At 30.5% G+C, this 26,828-nt stretch overlaps 1 protein-coding gene across 27 annotated transcripts in view; it reads right to left on the reverse strand.

Moving 5' to 3' along the window:
* The window catches only part of LOC127707754 (protein FAM13B-like), a 77,434-nt gene that overhangs the window by 8,587 nt on the left and 42,019 nt on the right, over positions 1–26,828 (reverse strand). For 26 of the 27 annotated variants that reach the window (XM_052212503.1, XM_052212500.1, XM_052212486.1 and 23 more), the window contains 19 exons: positions 19,931–20,103; positions 19,675–19,728; positions 17,142–17,230; positions 15,535–15,580; positions 14,901–15,063; positions 14,460–14,524; positions 13,777–13,867; positions 12,819–13,191; positions 11,382–11,499; positions 9,835–9,897; positions 5,651–5,716; positions 5,034–5,095; positions 4,645–4,703; positions 4,134–4,215; positions 3,496–3,671; positions 3,138–3,221; positions 2,675–2,758; positions 2,154–2,234; positions 132–364 (listed from right to left, as the gene is read on the reverse strand). In XM_052212503.1, coding sequence (XP_052068463.1) covers positions 132–364; positions 2,154–2,234; positions 2,675–2,758; positions 3,138–3,221; positions 3,496–3,671; positions 4,134–4,215; positions 4,645–4,703; positions 5,034–5,095; positions 5,651–5,716; positions 9,835–9,897; positions 11,382–11,499; positions 12,819–13,191; positions 13,777–13,867; positions 14,460–14,524; positions 14,901–15,063; positions 15,535–15,580; positions 17,142–17,230; positions 19,675–19,728; positions 19,931–20,103 — 2,162 coding nt within the window. The remainder of the gene's footprint in view (positions 1–131; positions 365–2,153; positions 2,235–2,674; positions 2,759–3,137; positions 3,222–3,495; positions 3,672–4,133; positions 4,216–4,644; positions 4,704–5,033; positions 5,096–5,650; positions 5,717–9,834; positions 9,898–11,381; positions 11,500–12,818; positions 13,192–13,776; positions 13,868–14,459; positions 14,525–14,900; positions 15,064–15,534; positions 15,581–17,141; positions 17,231–19,674; positions 19,729–19,930; positions 20,104–26,828) is intronic. The other variant, XM_052212511.1, reaches the window with a different exon arrangement.

Genomic DNA, 26,828 nt, shown 5'->3' on the forward strand with positions numbered 1-26,828 from the left:
GATACCAAGTGTGGATAGATTTCACCACTATAATTTCTAGGCATATAATACAGTATACACAAATTTCCATAATGAGAAATAAGGATTTTTCTAAATGTTATCATATCAGGGTAAATACTATTTATGCTTACAAATTCATTTCATGAAGATTAGCCTCTGTTGTTTCCTCCGATTCTTCATCAATATTCAATTTTCGTTTCACTTTTGGAGAATGTCCATTTTTGTGATCTAAAACATTAGTCCTTCCATTATCACGTAACACAGAAAAGTCTCTTGTCACAGCAAATTCCATTGTACCCAAAATGTCATCATTTTGTTCGTCTTCCTCCATGTCTACACGAGGCAAAATAATTGGATTTCTAGACTGAAATAGAAAACATGGCATAATAAAAGGATTTCTGGACTTTTCGTTCATTGTTTTGTAAATAAATCAGGCTGTTAGTTTTCTCCTTTGAATTGTTATACATTTGTCATTCGGGGCCCTTTATAGCTGACTATACGTTATGGGCTTAGCTCATTGTTGAAGGCTGAACTGTGACCTATAGTTGTTAACTTCTGTGTCATTTGGTCTCTGATAAAGTTGTCTCATTGCCAATCATACCACATCTTCTTATTTTTTTATGAAAAAGAAATTTGGTATCATTATAGGCTTTCTTGACAAAAGATTTCTGTTATATCTATATGTGCTGTCAGGAGTTTGTAATTCAGTAGTTGTTGATTGTTGTCTTCCAAATTTGTTTTCATATACCGGTATTGTTATTAGCATAAATCAGGCTGTTGGTTTTCTCTTTTTAACTCTTTATCTACCACTGACGGATATATACGCGGTTTTTATCATCGTTCTGTCCGCAGTGACTGATAAATCTGCTTGCATAATCAAGCGTGTATACGCAGTGACTGATAGATCCGCTGTAAACATACACTTGCGCAGTCCCGGTGACGGATATTTCCGTAAAATATACCATTGTTAAAACCCTTTAGATTGGACAAAACTGTTCGGGAATCCCGAAATGAACCAATGAAATTCGGTTTTACAAATGAATAATCTTTCAACTCGTACATTCCTTTTCTATAAAAAGTGTGTGTTTACATTTAATTATAATGAATTTTACACGTGTTCGGAATGCGATTAAAACAATGGCGGATGAATGGGCTTCTTTGTTCAAATCGTATAGCGAAAGTGAAGAATTTGAAGGATTTATGCAATTAGAAAGCAAAATTGGAAGTATAGGAAGGGATAATTTAGCTTGTCGGAACAAGATTGGGAGTCTTCCAAGGATGAAGAAGCCAAACATGGAAAAATAATTTGAAAACTTTTTACGTCAGTTTTCGGCAGCTTTCAAGCTTGATAATGAAAAGAAAGAAATTGATTTGGTATTTGTTTCATTTTTCAATTAATATACAATAAATACTGATTAATTAAACATTTAATTAGAGAACTCATAACACAGCCTTAACAATTTGTGGAAAATTCTCTCACTGCAAATTATCTCTGGTAGTTAACCTACAATTCAGCTGCAGTAGCTAACTAATCAGCAGTGTGTAGTAGTGAACTGTAAAGGTACCTGTGGTAGATAAGTTAATTGTTTTACATTTTGTCATGCCAGGGACTTTTAAAGCTTACTATAAAGTATGGGTTTTACTCATTGTTGAAGTCCATACATTTGCCTTATAGTAGCTTAAATCTTCTTGATTTGGTTTCTGATGGAAAGTTGTTTAGTACTGATCTGATGGAAATAGTTTCATTTCTGAACCACTCTCACATTTTAACAATAGAACACAGCAATATTCCTATATTGCATCATGCTAAATATAGAGATTACTTCATACTTATTTTCGGTATTGTTAAATAAACGCAAACAAGAAAGGAAGATATCAAAACATTAGGATTTTGAGAAGAAAATTAATGGATAGTTGTTAAAATTCAATCTATTTGTTTGTTTTACTCTTTAAAACAAAACAATCTTAAGAATCTGAGTTGTTCCTGAATGTAAAGCACAAAACAAACAGTTGATGTCATAGTCTTGGAAAGTAGAAATAAACGTCTAGTCAATTGTTAATCTCCAAAAATCACAACACATACATACTTTATATCAGGATAGATAAAGAACTTTAAATGTATGACCCATGGATACCATGTTAAGATGACTTACAACAAATTTTGAGCCTACAGGATCAATCAGATCTATTGGACCATCTTCTGGTACTGTTTGTAATTCCATCTTCTCTCTGGGCTGGAAACAAAATATAAAGCACCATTCAATTAAATATCATAATAAACTCTCCTACTTTAGCTTCTCAGGCAAGTCATTTATGGTCAGAAAGGTTCAGTAAAGTTAACCCTTCTTCAATGACATCTAATGGTTATGACTTGAGAAGGAGGTTTACAAGGCATCGGGCATATAATCCCCTTTTCTATTTTGAATCTCTGACAGAAATGTTTATTTCATTAGTCTTCTACAACCAAGATTAGGTGTGTCTATAAATGTTTCATGTATGATATATTACTGCATTCTTCTGCCATGCTGAGTTATGTAAAAGTATTCTTTACTTTGCAATGCTGCTTCTGATTTATATTCTACTTAAAATCAATAGAAACATGGATACTAAAAAAACTAACAGACATAGGTGTGGTAATGAGACATTTAATTTATCGATATCTTTCAAAACTTACAGACATAGGTTTGGTAATGAGACGTTTAATCTGTCGATATCTATCATACAGAGGTCTCATCAAATCTTTATCTTCCTTTGATTTCTGAAAATCAATGTTTCATATTTATTGACAATAAGCATATTTGATTCAAAAGAAACCATATTGTTTATATTGATTTCAGCTAAGTATTCCTTAAATTTTGACAGATGTATTTTCTTTGAATACTGAGGCTGTACATATAGTTTTTTAAGTCCATATCTTAACAGATGTATATAGCTTTATATTTTCAATGAATACAAAACATAAAATGCCACTTTGTTTGAAATAGACAGCAAATTGAGTTCTATCATTACACACAGTGGTTACTCATTTCTATCATAATTATAAAATATATGTGTGTTAAAAACACCTAAAAGATAAGCTACAGAGAAGAATTGTTTTTATATGTTCTCTTTATCAATAATAACTTAATAAAACTTACAGGTCTACCATGTATACTCTCAAAATGTAGCAATGCCTTCTGAACTGCCAGTTTTTCTTCCTGGACCTGATCTCTATTCATTAACTGCAAATGATTATTCACACACAAAATAAACTTCTATGTTAATAAAAGGTCATGGAAAACATTCTGAAATTTATTATTTAAAATATCCGTTTCTTTTATTTTGAAAATGTGAATATTATCACAGACTTTGCTTTCTATAAATGTTCTATTATAAGTGTTAAGTCTCATGTGTATACCCAGTTGTTTAGGTTTTTTATTTCAACTACATTTTTGGACAAAGAGTAACATCAATAACTTAGCTAAATTGCTCATCCTTGTGGTGAAAAATTCTTACTTCAATATCCTCAGGTCTCTGGTTTTCCCTTCTCTTTTCTTTTAACTTTCTGAGTATTAATATTAGAGTCTGTTCCATAGATGGCGGTAAATCAGGAGGATCCATCCTTTCTCCGCTGGATGAAGCACCACTACCGTGACGACTTCTACTTCCCATCTCAGCTTCCTCTTTCAGTTCTGTAAGTGAATGTCAATTCTTAGTTTCAATAATATTTTTTATCACAGAGAGTTCATCTTTTTTTATACCAAATTTTTCACATTTCAAATGAATAATCGCCGTATTAAAATTTTTTTTTTGCTTAATGCACAAAGGTTAGGTTTTTTATCCTGTGTAATATATATATCCTGTGTAATATATATATATATATCCATTGGAAAATGAATATGAATATTACATTAAATCAATGGACTACATTTTTAGATCATTGTAAGAGATTTCTTATGTTAATGTTGTATCAAATAAATTTTCATATATCTAAATCCAAAATTGCGATAGAAATTATTGGCATATTAATTACATGCTAAAGTTTTTTTTTTAAATTCAAATATTCATAAGGACTGCATTGTGTAGTGCAAGTTTTGATCTATCCAATATCAAATTCCTTTACTTCACTTATTATTCATTAGAAACAGACTTACTTCTGAGATCTTTCTTGGCCTTGGTTAAATCAGCCAACCATTTCTTAACTTCCACTCTACTGATCTTGTCTGCATGAGATGGCTGAAAATGTAACAGATATTTGACATTATACTATTTCGTTTCAAATTATTTTAAAAGTCATTTAAGGATTTTGTGCTAAATGCACTTATTTATTTTGAATTGGTTCAGCATTATTTAATTTTCTAGGTAACTTTATATGAAAATTAATCTTATGTTGACTTGTTTCTCTCATTGATATCAATCCTGCATTTCATATTCATACTGCATAATTTATAAATTATAATGTGTGATACTGATTTCCGTGTGCATGGCCCGTCTGGAATAACCTTCCGCAGGTTTATCCTAAACCCAAAAGTCAAGGTTAGCTTGTGTAGAATATGAATATCATAATTGTACATCCCAAAATAATACTAAATTTGAATGTTTGTCCTTTTTTTTTTTTTTTTCTATTTTCATAAGGAATTTAACAAGGGATAATAACAAACTTACCTTAAATCCTTGCTCTTGTTCAAAACTTTCTTCAAAATGTTTTATCTTCTTTTTAATGGCTGAAATTAAAATATGTAAAGTTGGTTTGATAAATACATAGAGATGATTAATTAGACTTTAATTCACATAACTTAATTCTGCAATAAAACAATTATACTGGTAGTAAAGCACATCTTTGTAAATAAGATTTTTTGGTTCTAGGTTAAATATAAAATAACCTTTAATACAAGTACTGTGTCTCTGAAGTTTATAAAATTAACTTAAAGTATACGGATGACATTACCTTATGGTAAGTGAGTGATTAATATTACTGAACGCTCACTTTTCATTTAAATAATACCACTATTGGTACTGAAGTATAATGTAGAAATTTGAGAAAAAATAGTCACCTTGTATTTTCTTTATAATCTGTTTATGTTTTACTGAAAAATCATCATCAATACTTCCTGTACTGTAAATATAAAAGGTATTACATTAGAGAAATATAAAAATAGACTTTCAAAATATGGAATCCCATGGATTTCCACAGGCTTAAATTGATTACAACTTATGTATTCTCAGAAAATTTATTTCCATATAAAAGAATACAGAAAAGAGTAGTTCAGTCTACAAGAAAAGTTTTCTGACAAAGTTGCATCTGTATTTTCATTTAGATACATTCTTGGTATCTGTATAATTGTTTTCATTTTCAAATCTGAACATGACTTTGTTTTTCCCATTTTTTTATACAACTTATTTTCCATTTGGTCAACCAATCTGTATGTAATTATTTTTTTTTCAGAAGGGATGAGTTTCCAGACTTTGACATAGGGCTAGTATCTATGAGTGCAGACTGTTTTAATATTACTCTAAATGTAAAACTTGTTTTTCCTGTTGTGATTTGCTTCTTTGTTTTACATGTTGTAATCTAATGATACGAATAAATCAAATCAGTAAAATTCTCAAATGAATTTTGAATTTATCAAATCTTCTGTAATAAGGAACTAGGATAGATAAAACAACAAACCTGTGTTTTCTATACTGGTCTTGGTCGACTGGTGGAGACGGAGGAAAATCTGTATTGTTATGTACACTGAAATCAAAAGAAAACATCTACAGTCTAATAACAAATTTTTCAATGTTCATAAGTATTTATATAATAATTTTATTCCAGCAAAACTATCAATACTGCTAATTTTGTTATGTATAAATTTCTCAACAGCCATTATGGAATACCAGCATGACATTTGAGACCCAAAACACTTGTTAATGGTAAATGTCAATTATCTACAAGCCCCAAAACTTGATAAACATATATCTACTTAATGTTAAATGGCAATCTGTAACACATAAACATCTCTACTACAATCACATGTAACACTTTACTACTATCACATGACACTTTACTACAATCACATGTGACACTTTACTACAATCACATGACAGAGATTCATTCCACATGAATAATAGTCCTTTTCCTGGCAGAGAAATAAATGATACAAATGTACCAAAATATAAAATAAAAATATAAACATAATTAAAACATGCACACCATGCCAAGGTAAGACTATATAAACAATAACATAGGATCACTAATGCTAGACAGCTGTATATGTCAATAAAAATAACAATGTCAAATGTTATTAATTTCAGCTGAATAAAAATTTTAATTCTTAATTTCTGATATCATAACATAGCTTTTCCTCTTTGCAATCATGCTTGTAATACAATGCCTATGAACTTAACATAAAATTAGGCTCCTACAACCTATATCATTCAAATGACAGCTAGAATAAATTTCATTTTGCATCAAAATCATAAATTTTATTATAGATCTGAATATATGAAAGTTGACCAAAAATGGATGATCTTCATAAAAAAAACTGGTATAAAATGATTTAAATAAGGAGTATTAAATGAGTTTAATTGTTTTTCTAATATTTTTAATTGAAAGTAATGGAGATAATCATAAACTAAATTAAATTTTCCATTCGTTTGATGTGTTTGAGCTTTTGATTTAGCCATTTGATAAAGGACTTTCCATTTTGAACTTTCCTTGGAGTTCGTTTTTTTTGTTATTTTACTTTTTGAAACAATTTTATACGAAAAATTTGATTTTTATTCAAAATACCATTTCATACAATAGTTCTCAATAGGTTTTGTGATTAAAGAACTTTATATAACAGTAATAGTTTATTGCCACATTTAATGAAAGCATCACTGTACAAATCTAACTTTGAATGGCAAAATAACCACCTCAGGGGTCTCGTGGTAGCTTGCACACCTCAAGTGCTTGATGTCATTGGTTTGATTCCTGATCTGGTCAAATAAAGACTGAAAATTTGTACATGTATTTGATGCTTCTCCTCTAAGCATGCAGCGTTTAGGAGGAAAACTGATCGGCTTGGAGTCTGAATAATATGTCAGGGTATGGTGACATGTCTTGCTGTGGACTATTACCTTGTGAAATAGCATGTTAAAAATCTGGATCAGCATGGTTCATACTGATATGAGACTACCATGTTCTTATCCTGAATATGCATGCAATACTTACCTCTGGACATTAAATGCGAGTCATCCTTTCATCCAAATTTTATCTGGACAAATTTTTCATTTTAATCATAGGTTCCTTATAGACTTAGAATGTTCAAGTATGAAAATAGATGCAAATAAATGATAATATCTGATAATGGCCAGGCGAGCTAAAACTTGATCTACACTACTAAATCAATAAATATAAATAAGATAATTATCTGTAAAGCAAAGTGTTTATATATGTTTGTTAATTTCAGTGAATAAAAAGTGTATGGTGATAGTCTATAACATCACATTATATTTTAACATACATGTATCTTTATATTATACAAACAAAGTTGATACATAGATTGATAACATATATCACTGCTCTATTAACATTAAAAAAAATCATTTCAAAATAGAGTGGAAAACTTCATTAACAGAAGCAAAACCCTCTCTTGATAAACTCATTTTTAGAAAAAAAAAAGGTGACACTTTATGCTAGTCAGGTGCTATTTATCTACTCACTGGGTTGTATTAAAAGAAAACCTGTGAAACACTCAAAATTCATATAATTGATAAACACATGACTGGATAGTTAGGGTGTCTTAATTAGTCTTGTTATTTAATGTGGTCATTCAATCAGACTGATAGTAGCTTGGACCTACACTAATATTGCAGTATTAAAATAAGAATGATTATCTCCCCTTTAAAAAATTTAAAACAACACGTTTAATAATTTCATGCGTCCGAAGCGCTTTTCTGGATTTACCTTCATCAGGAACGCTCAATGCCAAACATTTGAAATCCGAGGGATGTATAAGTACACATGTGAATCTTCAACTGTGTAAAGTTTCATCAAAATCTGTCCAGCACTTTAGGAGTATTTGTGCCTACAAGGCACATAGACAGACAGACAGACATGATGATTCCTATACTGTGGATTAATTTATTTTCAAGAGGATTGAGAAAATGTTGTATGGTTTTGCCACAATCGAGTTAGTCTGCAAACCAAGAATTAACCATTTCAAAACAAAAACAGAATTCGATAAGCAGATAATATCATTGTATAATAATCAATTAAAGTTATAAAACTTTCACTCAAAAGATAGACATTATAACTGAGGAACTATCTCATGGGATGTTAAACCCTGAATTCCATGGGCATAAAACAAGGGGCACAATTGTGTCTGTGTCGCTCACCTGATGAAAAAAAAAAAATCACCATTTTGCTAATTAGGACTTTTATATGCACGAACTATAGCTACTCCTCGTGTTGCTTATTATTAAGCAGTTAACATGTTTTACCTAGCTCCGATAGTTTTAAGATATCAGTAAAAACTGCAAAAACAGAAAGAATCAACATTTCAGGGGCAATAACTCATCAAAAGGGTAGTCAAATTTCACAAAATGTATATTTCAGGGGCAATCACTCAAAAGCATGTTGACAGATATTCTTGAAATTTTCAGGGTTAATAGATCTTGTTTAGCTTTTTATTTTTGCAAACTTTCAATTTACTACTATATTTTTCATGAGAACAGCCAGAAACTGCAAAAAATGGATATTTCAGGGGCAACTACTCCAATTCATGTGAACAGATTTTCTCCAATATTCAGGGTAGACACATCATGTTATGCTGATTGTTTTTGCAACAAACACCTTTAATCTTGTTCCTATAGTTTTCATGATAACAGACAATAACTGCTAAAAATTGGAAAAAATTGAAATTTTGGAGACAAAAACATTGAAACTAGTAGTTTTTACATTTTTAATTTGGCTCCTACAGTTTTTGAAACAATGCTGAGGAAATGCTGAAAAAGTTAAAAATCAACATTTCAGAGGCAATAACTCAAAAACAGGTTGAAATAATTTCCCAAAATATTCAGGGCAGATAAAACTTGATGTGTTGACATTTTATACTATGTTAGTTTTCCTCTTATTGCTATAATTCAAGAGATATTAGCCAAAACTGTAGTTTAGCCCCTATGTTTTATTTTTAGACATGGCGATCATGTTGGTTGATCAACCTGGATGAAAATCACAAACATTATAGTTGACATCCTACAGATCTAGCGGACACACTTTGGCTTCGATCTATTGATCAGTTTCAGAGGAGAAGATCTTTAAGGAAAAGTTTATGGATGACGGACGACAGTGAGCTAAAAATATTCGCTGCTTTCTTTGTTATAAAATATATATTCCTTTTACCCAAACTGATTAAGGTCATTAATTCAAAATAACTTATGAATAAAACATTCATTCTAACTAATAGAGCAATGTAGTGTGATTATAAGCATGAAAATAAATATTGTTCATTTTGTATTACTTTCCATTTTTCTCTTCAATTTCTTAAATTTTATATTTTTCTGAAATACAGCATTAATCGTTATCTTCAATAAATTGAATTATTGGAGATAAGTTAATCTTTATAGAAATCGACCATTTACCACTTGATAATGCAATTAAAATATTCTTGTTATTATGACACCATAATTATAATTAGTAAAGGTGAAAAATTGATTGAAAAAAATTCATTCTCCTTTCAAAGTACGTTACTTTTAACGAAATGTCTATGGTTGATGGCACTCATAAGATGAGTTTTCTTTTTAGTTTCCATCTAAAAATCAAGAGTAATACAAAATCTACAATACAGGTAGTTCTATAAAACCAGAGGGTGTAAACGTGAAATTCACCTGTTTGGGAGGCAAGCACTTGGTGAAAGTGGTCCCTCCTCATCATATTCAAATTCTGTCCAGCTAATTAATAAGTAATCAGAAATTTATATATTTCATAAATTCTGTTTGTCATTGTTTGAAATCCCAATAATAAAACTTTCGAGTAGAGTATAAACAAGTCATAAACTAAATTACAATTGACTATGTTAAATGTGACCTAGATAAATATTGCACACAAAAATGCCAGTATACAATTTTTTGAATTTCTAAATATAGATTAGGGCTATTCCATTAAAATGTATGTGGGAGGGTAGGAAGGGACTTTCAAAATATCCCTACAACCAAGAACCATTTTTTAGATAATTTTGCATAAATGGTAATAGACGCATACTTAAAAAAGACCCATGACACACATTCAATAATTAAACTTCCCTTCCCACCCTCCCACATACATTTTAATGGAATAGCCCTTATATAAAAGCTTAACAAATGGTACAAGGTTCTTTACATTAACTTGTTTCCACATTTCATATTTCAGCAATACAATGTATAGAGGTATATTTCATACAAATTCTATACTAAAGAATATCTAAAGAACTTAAAGCTCTGGCTAAATGATTTTTTTTTTCAAACATTGTACAATAGGATAAAAATTAAAAATCCAAAACTTTTCACTTTCATTATCAAAGTTTATTATTATGACAACAAAAATCATAAAAGGGGTTCAGTATTTTATTTGATCAACAGCATATCATTAATCACTGTTCCAAACAAAGTATTAACTCTCTTTAAAGCAGGTATAGCTTTATCTAAATACCTTGGACTTATTTATTTTGGTGGAAACCAATTTTTGTGGATTGAGAAAAAATATATTTTCATAGATATTTGATTTCATGATTTTGCTAAAGTCTGAATAAAAGCACACAGAAAATTTGTACTTTGTTGAACAATTCAACTCGTGGATTACCTTTACCCACAAAATCCATAAAAACATGGTATCCCACAATTAATAATGAAGTCACAGTAGTGTGTTTGGATACTGAAGATAGAGTAGTTGAAAATACTTTTAACTACTCGATTCATTATAAAATAACTAATGGAATTCAAATCTAGAAAAATATTCAACGAGAGACCGAACAACACATTCAAGAATGCATGTAGAGCATGAGTCAATTATCAGTGTTGTTTGATCACGAGTTGAATATTTTCAATATTTTAATTCTTTGATTTTAGTTATTTTTTTATTACATTGACAACGGGCTTTTAAATGGAAATAAAGTAGAGAATGCAAGGAACTATATCCTTTTCTATGCATTCACAATTCCCTTTGAAACAAAGTCATCAACATCATCTTGACACCACCTATTGTTGTATGATGTCAGAGGAGTGAAATTATGGAGTTTATTTCACATGTGAAATTATCAGTTTTTATTTCATTGGGAAATCATGGTAATCCATTGCAACCAATGTAATAATATTTAATTACCTTCATTTTTAGTAGTAATTTAACTTGTAATGTGTAATTTTCTTTGTTTCAGAGTAGATCTGTCTGAATGCCTACATACCTAGTTTTGTGTTTCTTTAATTTATGGGTCCTTGGAGATACCATGACATCATCCCCATTCACCTGGTTTTTGGCACGAAGATATGAGACAGAATGTCCTTTAGTAGCTAAAATTGGATCTGAAATAGTCCAAAATATAAATCATGCAATTAGAACATTAAACTGGAAGCTGATTTTTCACCTGTGCAGATTAATTATAAGATTCAATATACCAAAAATCACTTACAATTACAGATGATGTCTTTTAATCAGTACTAAAAAGTTTGATCATTTATATCTAATCTCATCTGAGCAGGAACTCTTTGTTATTTGTGTCATAGGGTTTGTTTCATTAATTTATACTCCATATCTCTTTTTCTTCATATACAACAGGATTTAAACGTAGTTGGTCTTGTAAACAATACACAATTTTTCATAATTTTGCATTGCCTAATGTACAAAAAGGCTACTTTTGGGCATTCCAGGCAACCTGTATTAAAGCATGCATATATCTGTACTGTTTGTCTTTTGTCTTTTAGTAATTGTGGATTCATCATTATTCGTTTGGTACCAATTTTCGTGGATTTCGAGTGTATAGATAAACAACTTGTTTAAATGTTCAACAAAGTCTAAATCTCTCATATGTTTCTATGCAAACTTGGTAAAACCAAGATATCAAGTATCAAAAATATTTTTTTCTTCCATCCATGAAAATTGGTACCCACGAAAATAAATGAATCTACAGTAATTTTTTTGTGCTTTGTGCAAATCTGATGAGTCAAGCTCTATTCAACAGTTCTTTTATTGTGCAGTTACACCACACTCCCAGGTTAGGAGCACTCACAAACATGTTTAACCATACCACATTCTTTATATGCCGATCCAATCAGGAGCCTATAGTTCAATGATTGTTGTTGCTTGCTGTCTGCCGTATTTGTTTTTAGGTTGGTCTTTGGTTGATAGTTGTCTCATGGGCAATCATGTCACATATCCTTATTTTAATATAAGGCTTACAAGCATGTAACTTCTTACCAAATGTTTACATTTTAAAGTACATATTAGTCTTCCTACCACTGTGTCAAGTAGTGTCGCTTTTACCTTATTATGACTTTCATGACCAGTGCCACTAGTGTAGCACAATCTGCTAACTATTTCCAAGCACCTGCGGTAACCCCAAATTTTTGGTGGGGTTCATGTTGCTCAGTTTTAAGCTTTTAAATGTAGTGTTTTGTCGACTAGCAAGTCTTTTTGTTGTCTCATTTTTTTGCCATGGCGTGTCAGTTTTTCCTTGGTATCTTCCATCAATTTTTTCCCAATGTTTCAGTAAAAGGTCTTATTCTATTCAATATTTTAATGGTCCAGTGATATTACTGTACATTACCTGTTTTTCCCTATGTTTCAGTAAAAGGTCTTATTCTATTCAATATTTTAATGGTCCAGTGATATTACTGTACATTACCTGTACTGTCCACATGTTCATGGAGTGTAGACAAATCTAATGGAGGAATGAATGGTTTACGACTGTTACTTGGTGATCTACTAGGAGACATATCTGGAGAACCTCGTTTTTCTATCTCCTCTCTGTTATTGGTTAGTTCTAAGAAAGCAACTCTTGGTTTGGGATGGTTGTGATTCATATCGCCATCGTCCTCATTTTCCTGGTTGTTATTGGATGGTGCCTCCATGATAAGGTCTAAATCTTCTGACATTTTATTGTGCTTCACAGGGACTGGTACATCGTCACTTGGAGTTTCCTCTTCTTCACCTCCAGAGCTTCCTCTTGACTTCCTGGATGGGGATCTCCTATTTAAAGGTCCAGAAGTCCTTTTGAACTGAAAAAGAAAAATAATGCAAACAAATGACAAAGTGTTTCTGTTATCTTAAACTTTAATTTCAAAAATTATGACATACAACCATGCTAATTCTTTAACCGCTAAACCGTGTATTTAAAAATGTTTATGACACATTGATAATATTCAATACAACATTAAACCAATTTCATACTTGTTAAATACTGAAAGTTGAATTCAGGTCATGACCCATTAGACTTTGATAAGACTATAACTACATCTGTTGAAATTTTCTGATGATTTTCCCATCGTAATCAGTTGTTAACACTTTCAAAATGTTTTGAACTGTCATCCCCAGCATTACAGTATCTTTGACACATTTCAAAACCTATTTTTATCAACCTTGAATAAATCCTATTTAACTACACAAGGCAGGATTGGCATTTTATGTGACAAAATTTTTTATTTGGTAACTAACTGATTTACAAAATTAATGAATTCAGGAGAAAATAAGTACATTAAAAAACATAGATAGGCTAAATATTTCTATTTTCTTAGTGTAATGCAAATACAAAATTTACAATTACTTGACAATGAAATTAGCCAGTATCAATATACTACACCTACAGATGGAAGGGGTTCAGTTGAATTTCTTCTCACAACTTCAAATGGATCTTGTTCATCATCATCATCATCATCACAAACAAATTCTGAAATTCTGAAATAACAAAATGTAGTTATTATAGTCTTATCAGAACAAACTATTTCACATCTGTTGAAATAGTATCAATTTAAAATTAATATTATGAACAGTAACTGTGATTACTTTCAGATGTTGGTCTTTTTGTTAGTTGTTTTTTGTTCTTCTTGCCAATCTGATGAGTCAAGCAATTTCAACTTATTTTCAAAAGTCTGTTCTTGTTTTGTTTTGTTACACCACTGTCCAAAGTAAGGTGGAGAATTAATTGCACACAAACATGTTTAACCCAGCCCCATTCTATATGTTTCACATTTTGTCATGTCGAGTCCTATGGGTTTTTTCATTGTTGAAGGCTGTACAGTGACCTGTTTATGTTTAAATCCTTGTCCTATGGACTCTGGTGGATAGTCGTCTCATCGGCAAACATACCACATCTCCTTATTTTAAATTGCTGTATGGTATTAACATAGAATACAATTCAGTGTCAGTCCAGATAGCAGCACTGTTGCTTTAATACAAGGTTGTATCACGTGATTAATGACTCTTGTATACCCACATCATAATGATCAACATATAATGTAGTAATAACATATTCTGTACATATATATACCTCTGTTCTGCTGATTCTTTTTCTTGTGTGTTCCTAGTCTGAATATCTGTAATATCTGTCGGAGCCTGGAAATACACAGAAAATGCAGAGGTATGAACAAACTAGTCTATCTGGTAAGTGATATGTATAATCTCCATAGATTAAAGAACATAAATTTTCAACAGTTTCATTATAAAATGCCAGAAAGAATGATTCTTGTTAAAATATTATTGTCTTCTTCTTGAGAGATGATAAAAAAATTCAGAATGAAGTTTTCATTGATAATCCAGCTGCAGACAACATGCAACCTAATTCTTTTAACACAGCTGCTTGCCAATGTTTACTATAGCATCTGAATTGCGTAGAAGGTCATTTACATTCTATATGAATAAAACATCAGCCCTAATTCCATATAAAAATTGAAATATATTGGTTATCTCCCAATCAGTATAAAGATAATACCTGTGCTATCATAATTCCTCTGCTTTCAAATAAATCAAAAGCTTTTGACACGGGCCTGGCCTTTAACGGTTTTACAACTGGATCTACTTCCATTTTTTCTGGGTCTTTCTGAAAAGCTTTGATTCTATCCAAGATTGGCACAGGTTCCACAGTCTCAATTGTCCTAGAACATTACAAATCAGTAAAATTACAATTTGAATCCTAGTCAATTAAGATCTGAGTCAAACACATGCCACAGGTTAAATTCAAACTCACAACCTCAGTGTTGACAGATAATGATCTCTATGATGAAGAACATAAACCACTATGATATTCAACATTTAACACGTAAAACAATCTATGCACAAAATGTATCAGACATTTCTATATTTATTGAGAAGTAATAATAATATAACATTTGTATACATATTTATTTTTATATATCAAGAAGTACATCTTTTTACATGTACAAGTAAGTATCTTTGCAGTCATTTCAAACTACCTTAACTTCTGTCCAATTAGTCACCTAATCAACTCTTACTCTATATATTATTTATTTGGGTTAGGCTATTTTTCCTTTGAAACAATGCAAACACTATCTGAACTTATTGTATGTGGTTGTTTGGTTTTGGTAAAAATGAATGAAAGAACATACCCATCATCTAAGTGCTCCAATTTTATTGCTTCTTCATGGGAATGATCTGAAAATATTAATTTAAAATTTTTGTTGTAAATTGTAGAAGTCCTTCCTACATTGGCAGGCTGTTTTCTTATTTCAATCACATGGTCAATGTAATGTTGCCCATCAAGGGCCCATAATTGATACAATATCCAGTACATCTGATGCTTCGTACTATAAAATCTTCACATTCCACCTGTAGACTTCAAAATACAAAACATTTTTATCCTCCTCTACTCTAGGTACTTATGTATACCAAGTATCATTAAGATTGATTAATACATTTAATCAGTAAACCTTCTGAAATATAAAGCTTTAAACAAATAGTTTACGCCTGTCGCTACCAGATTGTAATACCTATGTCTCGTATACTGCAACTTTCGTCGCAGGCGAGACAAAAAATCTGGATGGAGTCAAACAGTTAATTCTTGATTATATCTATTCTGTTTTTGCTGTCCAAAATACATTGAACTATATGAAACAGATTAAAGGAGGTCATATGTATATGATAGTCACAGAATATATGTCTGCTGACATAATCATACTTCTTCTACTAAAGTTTAAATTACTTAAACTCATAGCTGAATTGAAAAAAATTAAAAAAACAACAACAAAATAAATGTAGCATGTGTCCTCATGGACACAGATGATACCCCCGCTTGCATACAACATTATAAAGGGACATAACTCAAGAACGATAAAAGTGACGCTACCCAAATTTGTACTTGATCTGAGTTTTAAGGTAATAAGTATTGTGTATAGGTTTCATAATGTTTGGTTGGGGCAAACTTAAGTTACAGAACGGAAACTAAAAGTTTTGCAATTTTTCGATTTATAAAGGGCATAACTCGATAATGATTAAAGTGACGCTACAAAAATTCAACTTGATCTGTGTTTTGTGGTAAAAAGCATTGTGTATAAGTTTCATAACATTTGGTTGAGGAAACTTAAGTTAGAGAACGGAATCTAAAAATTTTGCAATTTTTTTCCATTTATAAAGGGACATAACTCGAGAATGGTTAAAGTGACCCCACCAAAATTCAAACTTTATCTTTATTTTGTGGTAATAAGCATTGTGTATATGTTTCATAAAATTTGGTTGAGGCAAACTTAAGTTAGATAACAGAAACTAAAAATTTTGCAATTTTTCCATTTATGAAGGGCATAACTCTAGAACGGTTAGAGTGACGCTACCAAAATTCAATCTTGATCTGTATTTTGTGGTAATAAGCTTGTTTATAAGTTTCATAACATTTGGTTGAGGCAAACTTAAGTTAGAGAATGGAAACTAAAAATTTTGCAATTTTTCCATTTATAAACGTGCATAACTCTAGAACAGTTAAAGTGACGCCACCAAAATAAAAATTTGATCTGTGCTTTGTGGTAATTAGCATTGTGTATAAGTTTCATAGCATTTGGTTGAGGCAAACTCAAGTTAGAGAACGGAAATCAATTTTGGGACGTACGGACGGACAAGGGTAAAACTTAATGCCCCTTCCGCTACAGCGGGGGCATAAAAAACATCTCTCAAATAATATTGACAAAAAATCTCCAATAGAACAAGAAAGTGAATTGTGAGGTACCTTTCTGGTGTTCATCTTCAGCCTCTGTATCATCTTCATCTCCAAACAAATTATTAGTGATGGCTTTGGTTATGGCATGTTCTACAACTCTGCAAATAAAATCAAAATCATCCCATTCTTAGAAAGAAATATCTGTCAAAAGAAAAACTGATACAGCAAGGAAACAGAATAATTTACAGTTCTTCTATAAAAGCATGCAAAGCAAACCTTTGATCAATTTGCTTGCTATGTTTGTTTGGATGTTTGCAAACAATAGGTAGGCGGAGTTTCAGTCTGTTTTGTATATACTGGAATTTGATTAGACAATAAAAATTGACATGCAATGAAGTTAATGTTTATTGTCCAATCAAATTCCAGTATATAATAAACAGACTGAAACAGACTACCTACCTTTTGTTTACAAACATCCAAACAAACATAGCAAGCAAGTTGATCAAAGGTTTGCTTTGCATGCTTTTATAGAAGAGCTGTAATGTCTATCTACAGTTTTAAATATACAATATATAATAAACAAGCATGAAGAAAAAAAGTGAGGAAAACTGAATATTTGTGTGAATTTTCTAAGTCCAAGGACCACAACTCTGCACAAAATTATCTAACTGGAATAAAATACAAAGGAGTAGGTTCGATAAGGCCCTAAAATGGCCCCCTTATTAAGCTTAAATTTAGAATTATGATTTATTGACCAATAGTACAATGAATCATAGCTAATACAGTGACTAGATAGGAAATAAGTCTATTTGTTGACAATTGACGTTCCTGCGTTTTATTAATGCATCACAAATAGTACTCGTTTAGATTTTCCACGAAAAATCAATGAAAATGGCTAAATTTCCATTGATTAATAGACAGGAAATATAGAGCGCATACGTCGACAAAAGAGATCTTTGGAAATAATGGTTTTAATGACATTTCACATGTCTAATTGAAATATTTAGTTTGTCGACGCCTGCGCTCTATGTTTCCTGGTCCTAAATTTGGCTAAAATCAGGCTGATTTTGTCAAATTTCGCCAAGATCCCTTATTTTGACCTAATTGGGATGTAAAAATGAAAGCTTTAAAAAAAACTTTGACGGAAATAGTTTTATATAACTTTCTCGTATGTCTTTAAGTCAACTTAAAACATTTTTTATCTTGTAACATTGAACTTAATAATTGGGGCCAAATATGGCCCTTATCGAACTTACTCCTTTGATCTGTAACTTGTCATGATAAAACAATATATCAATATGTTTAAGCACGAAGAAAAAAAGTGTGGAAAACTGATTTGCCGGACTGACAGATGGACAGACAGACAGACGGTAGGAGACTAATAAATGAAGTAAAGTTAAAAATATTTCTACAGACTAAATGAATAATTCAAGCTCCCAGGAAACTTGTTTCTTTTTTCTAGGAAATCTGAGAATGTATATAAACCGAAATTTACTTACAGCGTTATTTTGAAAGAAAACATATCCTAGGATAATGAGATGTACTTTAATTCATGTCACTCAATTGTAGTTGACAAGTTGGAATACACACACCAAATCAATAGAAATTTTGTAATTCGTTTGGTATTACTTTTGGTTTTAGTAAAGTACTCTAAAAGCTATAACTTTCAGAATAATACTTCCACAGTGTAAAAATTCCCCTTAAATAAGAATATTTAATATAATATAATAATGTTTACCTATATAAGGTCATCACATTAATATTATGACAGACTCAAGGTGCAGGATCCTGTTATGGACAATTTAATGAAATTATGATTCTAAAATAACACATGGTGTTAGTGATGGATGTTTTGACAGACTTCATTAAAGAAGAAGGTAGGATCTGGGACAAAATTGGTCATAAAATCAAACTAGTTCTAATTTTTAGAATCAAATTTTGAATCTCTGTTTTTTTAATAAAACACTTCAGTTTTGGTTCAGTATATATCTTTTTTCATGGATTTAATACCCATAAAATGAAAGTAAATTCAGCAAAAAGCTGAAAGCACACAAAATCTGACAATTTGACTTAGAAAAAGTATAAAGCACAACTGTCATTCAAAAAGATATTAAAACTAAAAAGTGTATTTTGTGTTTGTCTATTCACTGGCAAAATATTACTTTGAGAGACACTTGTGCTCTATGATTATTTAGCCAAAATATTCTTTAAAATAGCCTATTTTAGCAAAATATCTAAAAATACTGGCTTCAGATGTCACTTTAATAATGTCACAACCAAATTGTGTAATCATTTCTTGGCTAATATTCAACATTTCTGAAAGACTTTCTTCTAATGCTTAAAAAAAGTGTGATAAGAAATAATATTATGCAAGATAATTTTTTTTTACTTCTCTATTCACAACTTTCCTAAACTCAGGTGTGTCGGAGAAAGACAGAAGTATGGACATTTGTCTATTGTGGAAGTTGGTATGCAGATCTTTGGACGTCTTTTTCCAGTTTTGGTTGGTTATTGGGTTGCTATCTCAATGATTTATCATAAACATTTTCTTTCAATAAAACTAGATTTTAATAAGAATAACTACATTGTATTACAAACTTACTTGGATGTTCTGGCAGATGGGACTGGAGATTCTATTATACTGTATCCTCCATCACTGTAATCAAATGGAAATATATATTTACACCATATCAAGATTATTATTAAGCAATTGTTTACATCCTGAAATTTCTATCCATCAAAAATTGACTGTTTGGAAAGAATTTCTTTATTCATTTCCAGGTTAGTTCAGTATTAACTTAAGATATGAATTTGATATAGGATTGTCCTCTCTTCCCTTTAAATGAAAGATTTCTTACCTGTCCAATATGAATGGAGAAGCAGCCCGTCCTGTGATTTCATCATCACTAAACATAGGACTATGGATATTTCCTCTTCCTACAGTCAGACTTGATGATGTTTCACTGTGATCGTTATGTTCAATATCATCACCATCCTGGTAATGAACACTGTCATAATTCTCATGACGAATCTGTAAACAAAATTAACCTTCTAATAACATTGTTATGAATGTTATATCCTTTTAATTAACATATATATAAATTTCAAATGACACTATAAATGAAAGATGTAATAAATTATCACCTTTAACAAGGTCCCATCAATGGTACCAAATGACACAGCACATCTGAAAAAAATCATTTGTTCCGAAATATACTTGTCAAATACTTACCTTTTTTCAGATCAACAACATAATATTCCAAAACAGTATTTCTTTCAAAATAGAAATCATTACGGGATCTTTTGTTTGCATTTACTTCGTCAATCATAGAAAACAGGAATAAGAACCTGTAGTTCTAACTAAAAAGTCTTGTACATTTAGAATCATCTCTATAAATAATTATTATTTACTACACAACCTTTTTTCACTGATATACAAGATAATTCACAACATTTCCATAAAATCTAATCAAAATGTCTTGTCTGACTGTTGCATAAAGTAGTGTTATTGGATGATCATTCAAGACCACAGATTTATTGCAAAAAAACGGAAGTAAAATAGGTGTAAAATCGTTATCTACCATTAACAAATTGTCTGTAATTCCAGAGGAAGGAAACAATCCATGACACAATCACTTTATGAAAACAGTACTGACAATCATGTTATAGTCTACACTGAATGACAATTTTCAGACAAAATGTTGGAGTTTATAGACCATCATTACTCAAGTCAATACAAAAAATAATGCAAAGACAACCACTTCTACCTTGACACATATAAACACTCTTTCTCCAACAGTACTAGAGACGGACACTAACAAGAAAGGCAATCATCATATGTGAGCATTCTTTTTTGTTTTAAGGAATAAGTGTCACCTAAGTTTCAGATGTCTACTCGTTCTTTGCTTCAGAATTTCGGATATCCTTTCTTACTTAGAAAATTTCTCTTCATTACTAAATTTCTTAATGCCTACATTATGAAAGTTTTTTGATGTTACACAATTTTTAGAATATATTTCCCATCCATTAATTACAATCTGCATTTGAATCTGAACGGAAAGGAAGTTAATGTCTATAGGAGTAAGTTTCAAATGTGATAGCAGATTTTACATTTCAAAGTATATAATGTTAACAGAATTAAGAGATAAGTGTGCTCTTAGCATCAATATTTTTTATTTGCATTAACTGTGTTTGCCCTTGGAATATTTTCAATTGTTTTAAGTGATTAGGAAATAAGGGAAAATTGCCCCACAAGAAAATTTCCACGTTTACAGTATTTTGTGATCCTTTCTAGTTTTCTTTTTTAATTTCAATGTAGTTTTATGGCATGTTTTTTTTTTTTAAATTACAATACAGAACATTTTTTCTCCAAGTAAAAACTAAATCCATTTACCCAAAACTCTTTATGTTGCAGCCTTATAGAATTATATTTCCAGAGTTGTAAATGGATCTTTACTTGTGCATCATCAAGAATAAAAAATGTATTAATGCTTGTCAAATTGCGATAGTGCAGAACTGAAAGAGGTTTGGTGGAAATCAATAATACAAAACCAGGGCTGTTCTACCTTTACAGACCATGGTAAATATGTGTGCCTTAATTAGAATCGTACTTAATACTTGTTCTATGTAAATATTTACACATATGCACATTATCCTGAAAATTCAATTTTTCACATTGTTTACACACAACTCCCATTTTCCACATACATACAGTATTTATTTACTTTCTATTATAAATGCGTTTGATATATATTAAACTAAAAAATATATTTATATGACATTACAATTGAAAAGTGACTTTAAAGTATATTTTCAAGTGTTAAAGTACAGAAATACTTCAGATTTAACATTTAGATCTTTGCATGCAGTTTTGGAGAAGACGATGTTCTGTATATCTTTTATGATTAGCCCAACAAAATGATAAAAGCCTTTTCAGTGACCAGTCTTAATTATATTTATTCAAAACAAGTATGACTACTATTCTAGTATTATATATTACTGTGTTATCCTTTCTCATTTTTATAATAAACATACATAAAATATATCTATAATAGCTAAAAATAGATAAATAATAAAGTCTTTGAAATATAAGATTTTAGTATAAACATGATAAATACTTACCTCAATAAATTCAATATAGCTGACAATTTTACACTAAAGATGACAATGTTTACACTAAGAATAAACCCCAAGGACTATCTAACCAAACTTGTATCACTAGTTTCTAGATACACGGTATGACTAATACTTGTTTCAAACTAGATATGCTGTGAAAGTTTAGGAAGTTACAATCATTTCATTCTCTATTTCCCATTATATGTATAACTTCTTTACCTAATGATAAAGACTGGACTCTTCATCCATCAATAACTAGAAGAAATGTATTGCATACTTGTTTTGAATGAATATGATTAAGACTGATTACTGAGTAAATAATAGTTAGGTTATTAACACAACTGGACACAACTGTTTACTAATACTCTCTCATATAAATTAGTGGTCATTAAATAATATAGTAAGGTTATTAACCTTATAGGTCATCCACTTCTGGACAAGAATATTTACTTATACTTTCTCATATATATTAGTGGTTATTAATAAGAAGAATCTAAGACATTTTTTTTCTTTTTTTTTTAAATATCTTGGAAAAGGAAAAAAAATGAAACTTAAAATAATTGTAAAAAACTTTAGATATTTCAAGTGAATTAATAGTATTTAGAACCTTAACTATTTATGAATATCTTCCCATTCACCTTAGGAAATATCCAATAAATCTTACACAAAGGTCAGAACATACCCCATACATACTTGTGGATTTTATTGCATAATAGTACATGTAGTTGGAAACTGAAATATTTATGAATTCCTTCCCATTTACCTTATGCCAGTTCTGATGAATCTTACACAAAGGTCCAAAGTCCAAACATACCGGAGAGACTGGTCATATTTTTCTTACCATTTTCTTTCTGAGATATATACTATTCAAGAAGGAAGGACAAGTTAGTCTTTCACTTTAACACATCGTTGGGTCCTTTAATATAACTGTAAATTCAGTGATGGCAGTGGATGTCTTCAGGTATTTAATATTGTACATATGATTGTTTATTTAAAGCCTACAAGACTTAAGGTAGATAGGGTGTCTTCCTCCATCTTGGATTTTGAAATACCAGAAAACAATCGGTCTAGATCTATAATAAAAGGTGCAAATTTTGAGAGTAGTAGGTAATTCATGTGTAAGAATTTTCATTTCAATATAGAAAATGACATATTTTATCATATTTATGGTTGTATTTTACAAAAAAACAGAATACTTTTGTTTGATTCTATATTTTCCAACTTTGCCATATAAGGGGAGGCAACTCAAATGTAAGGGCAGATAATTCACATAAAGTTACTTTTACTATAGAATGTGTTAGGAATTTACCTATTTTATTATGTAGCAAGAAAACGGGTCCGGTGACCCCATTTTTTCTTTTTCTTATCTGAAATCATACTATTAGAGCTATCTTCTCATATTTTATCTCAAAATTCTATGGTGTAGTTTTCATTTTATGGCTGAAAATTGGGTTTTCCATGCATAATCTATACAAAATCTGTCAATTTTGCACAACCTGTAGCGTGAAAATAAGGCCCGTGACCCATTCTTTTTATTATTTTTTTAAAAAAAGCATGGTATAAACTACATTTTGGCAAATTATTAAAAAATTCTACGGATTATAATTTAGACACCCCATCTACCTTAAGACAATAAATTATATGTAAATAAGCTTTTATGATGAAGACATAATCTTTCAATCAGTTTAATTGAGGTCTGGAGCTGGCATGTCAGTAACTGCTAGTAGTCTGTTGTTATTTATGTATTATTGTCATTTCGTTTATTTTCTTTTGTTTCCTATTCTGACATCGGACTCGGACTTCTCTTATACTGAGTTTTACTGTGCGTACTGTTGTGCGTTTGTTTTTACTACATTGGCTAGAGGTATAGGGGGAGGGTTGAGATCTCAAAAAACATGTTTAACCCCGCCGCATTTTTGCGACTGTCCCAAGTCAGGAGCCTCTGGCCTTTGTTAGTCTTGTATCATTTTAAATTTTAATTTTCTGTGTATAATTCAAATTGCTTTTCAAATCTTTTTAGAAATACTACCATGAATAGCTGGTTTAAAATCTCAATAAAAATATGCACATCATACCATTTTCTTGCTTCCATAGTTCAATCATCACTTTTAAAATCATGTTATATATTTAATAAAAAGTACTTGACAGCTTGGCAATTTAAGCAAGACTTAAGCATGGTAAAAGTCAGATTTGTTATTGGAAAAAAAACTCTCAAAATGGTACCTTCATGGTTGATTTAGTAAATATATCTAACTACTTCTTAATGCAATTATTAAGATCAATGACCACCATTAAAAAGTTAAAGAGAATTCAATAAATGTCATAAATCGGTTGTACTGAGATTTCAAAATTGCTCTCTCTATTTGTATTTACAAAGACCTAAGCTTGATTTACATAGGCAAACATAGTTAAAATTAAAATGACATCAAAATGACTAATATGACCATTTCAGGTCAAACATGTGAATATGGTTTGAGACATCACAGTGACATCACAACTAATATTTCTGCAATAATGTGTCCAGATCCTCCTATTCATTTATCAATAAATCTAATAATATTTTGATGGATTTAAAGAATTTCACTATTTTTGTAATTTCCGGTGCTTGATAATTTCTATTATCATTCTTCATCCTTTAATTTTACATAGTTTAACAAATGTCTTGTGTTGCTAACCAAGATGTTTTCCTTTTTAAATAATGTCTTCTCAGGTAAACCTGATATATTGTCAGTGTTCTTTGAAGTCTTAACCAAACTGACATCAGAATCAAATTTTAAAATGATAAGGTATGGGACAAACGTATATATCTATATACAATATAGCAAACTTTTGGAATACAAACAAACTGAAGCATACTGTTTGGCTCTAATTCATAACATCCAAGGCTAACCGGTTAACTACATAAAAATAGGAAAAATAAGTAAGCAAATAGAATACTAGGAGTTACTGATAGAGAGGTCAGGAGCCAATAATGCAGGTTAATATTCATGATTTTTTGTAAACCACATACCAAAGATTAATAATTTATCTAAAGAGATATTAATTGGGAAAATATCCAAAAATGGGGTACAAGGTTTGGTAATATATAACTAATGAAAAAAAATGTGACAGAAACTATAAATCCAATTGTTTTGAAGGATATCGAGAAGAGAAGTACAGGACCTATGACTACTTCTAGAAGCAAAGAAAATAATGCTATAAAAAACTAACTGATTTTTAAGAACTAGGCTACAAGTATTTGTACACAAAAATAAAAGAAATGAACAGAATTATCACATTATGTATATCAATTCAAACTAAACAGCTATGTACATATGGTGTTTGAAAAAGTTCGATTTAAAATTGACTACTTTGCAAATGACATTTGGATATAAATTAGAGGATATCCAATACCATCAACTATCAATTTTTCACAGGTGGAATAATACTTCAATAAAGAACAGTGTAATGGTAATAGAATAGAACAAAAGTTTCATCCAGTCTATGATAATAATAATTTCTTATTGATTTTTGTGTTTTTGGTATCTGAAGTCTGCAAAATCATTATAGACAGTTGCATAACAGATCAGTTTATCAAGTACCCAGTACATTTACAACATTTAAACCAATAGAAATTGGATTTTAGGACTGTACAGATTTAACCCTTTAATTAGTTCAAGTTAAAACACTTGTTGTGCTATATGTGTATACATTTGACTAGTGTTACATTAAAAGTGTTTATATTTGTTTTAAGGATTTCAGCCTTTTTAATATCTAGAAATACTGCTGGGTTTGATATCTAGAAATACTGCTGGCTTTGATAGTTTTACTTAATTCCAGCTTGCTATCAGTGTAAATATAGGATCGGAAATTTCCTTTGAAATAATTTTTAGAAATCTTTGCTTGTTCTGACTTTGAAGTCAATTAAGAATTGAATTCACATTTTATAATTATAAGCTAAAAGAAAGCCTAAAACATAGCAAATTTTTAAGCAATTAACAGTTGACACAGAGATATGTCTTGCCTGTCAGCATAAAATTCAGAAAAAGACAGTGTGATGGACAGCAACATTGCTAATTTATTCAAAGTCGGTGGACTAACTAGTGGGTAGGGCTCGAAATGGTTGATAAACTGAGATGTACAAACAGCAATGTAACTTTATAGAAAATATTGTCTATTGCATGTATTTCCTATCAAACTATTAACTTAATCATAAAACTTAACATTTAAAATTGCTAATTAATTCAAAGTCACTGGACCAAAATTGTCATTGAGCTGATATGTACTGATAGTAATGCATCTTCATACAAAATATCAATGATCTATCACAAGTAGTTCCTATCAAACTAAGTTAAGCAGAAAACTTAACAATTTTTGACGCCGTCATCGCAGCCGTCGCTGGAAAAGCAATCGCCATGTCTCGCTAGACGAGACCAAAAAATCCTTCTGCTTTTCATGTAAAATGTGATATGTCACTTGCAATCATATCGCTTTAATTTACAAAACAGCATTTAATTCTTCAAAGTACAATACATTTTCACTTTTAATATAACACAGTCATTAGTTTATGTTGAGATAATTGTGTAGTACTAAGAAGATTTTGTAGTATAATGGATACATGAAGACGTGCAAAGCAGAGATAAGAACACACACACATATAGT

Source organism: Mytilus californianus, unplaced genomic scaffold, assembly GCF_021869535.1.
Source record: "Mytilus californianus isolate M0D057914Y unplaced genomic scaffold, xbMytCali1.0.p SCAF_7, whole genome shotgun sequence".
In the NCBI taxonomy this organism is placed as follows: domain Eukaryota; kingdom Metazoa; phylum Mollusca; class Bivalvia; order Mytilida; family Mytilidae; genus Mytilus; species Mytilus californianus.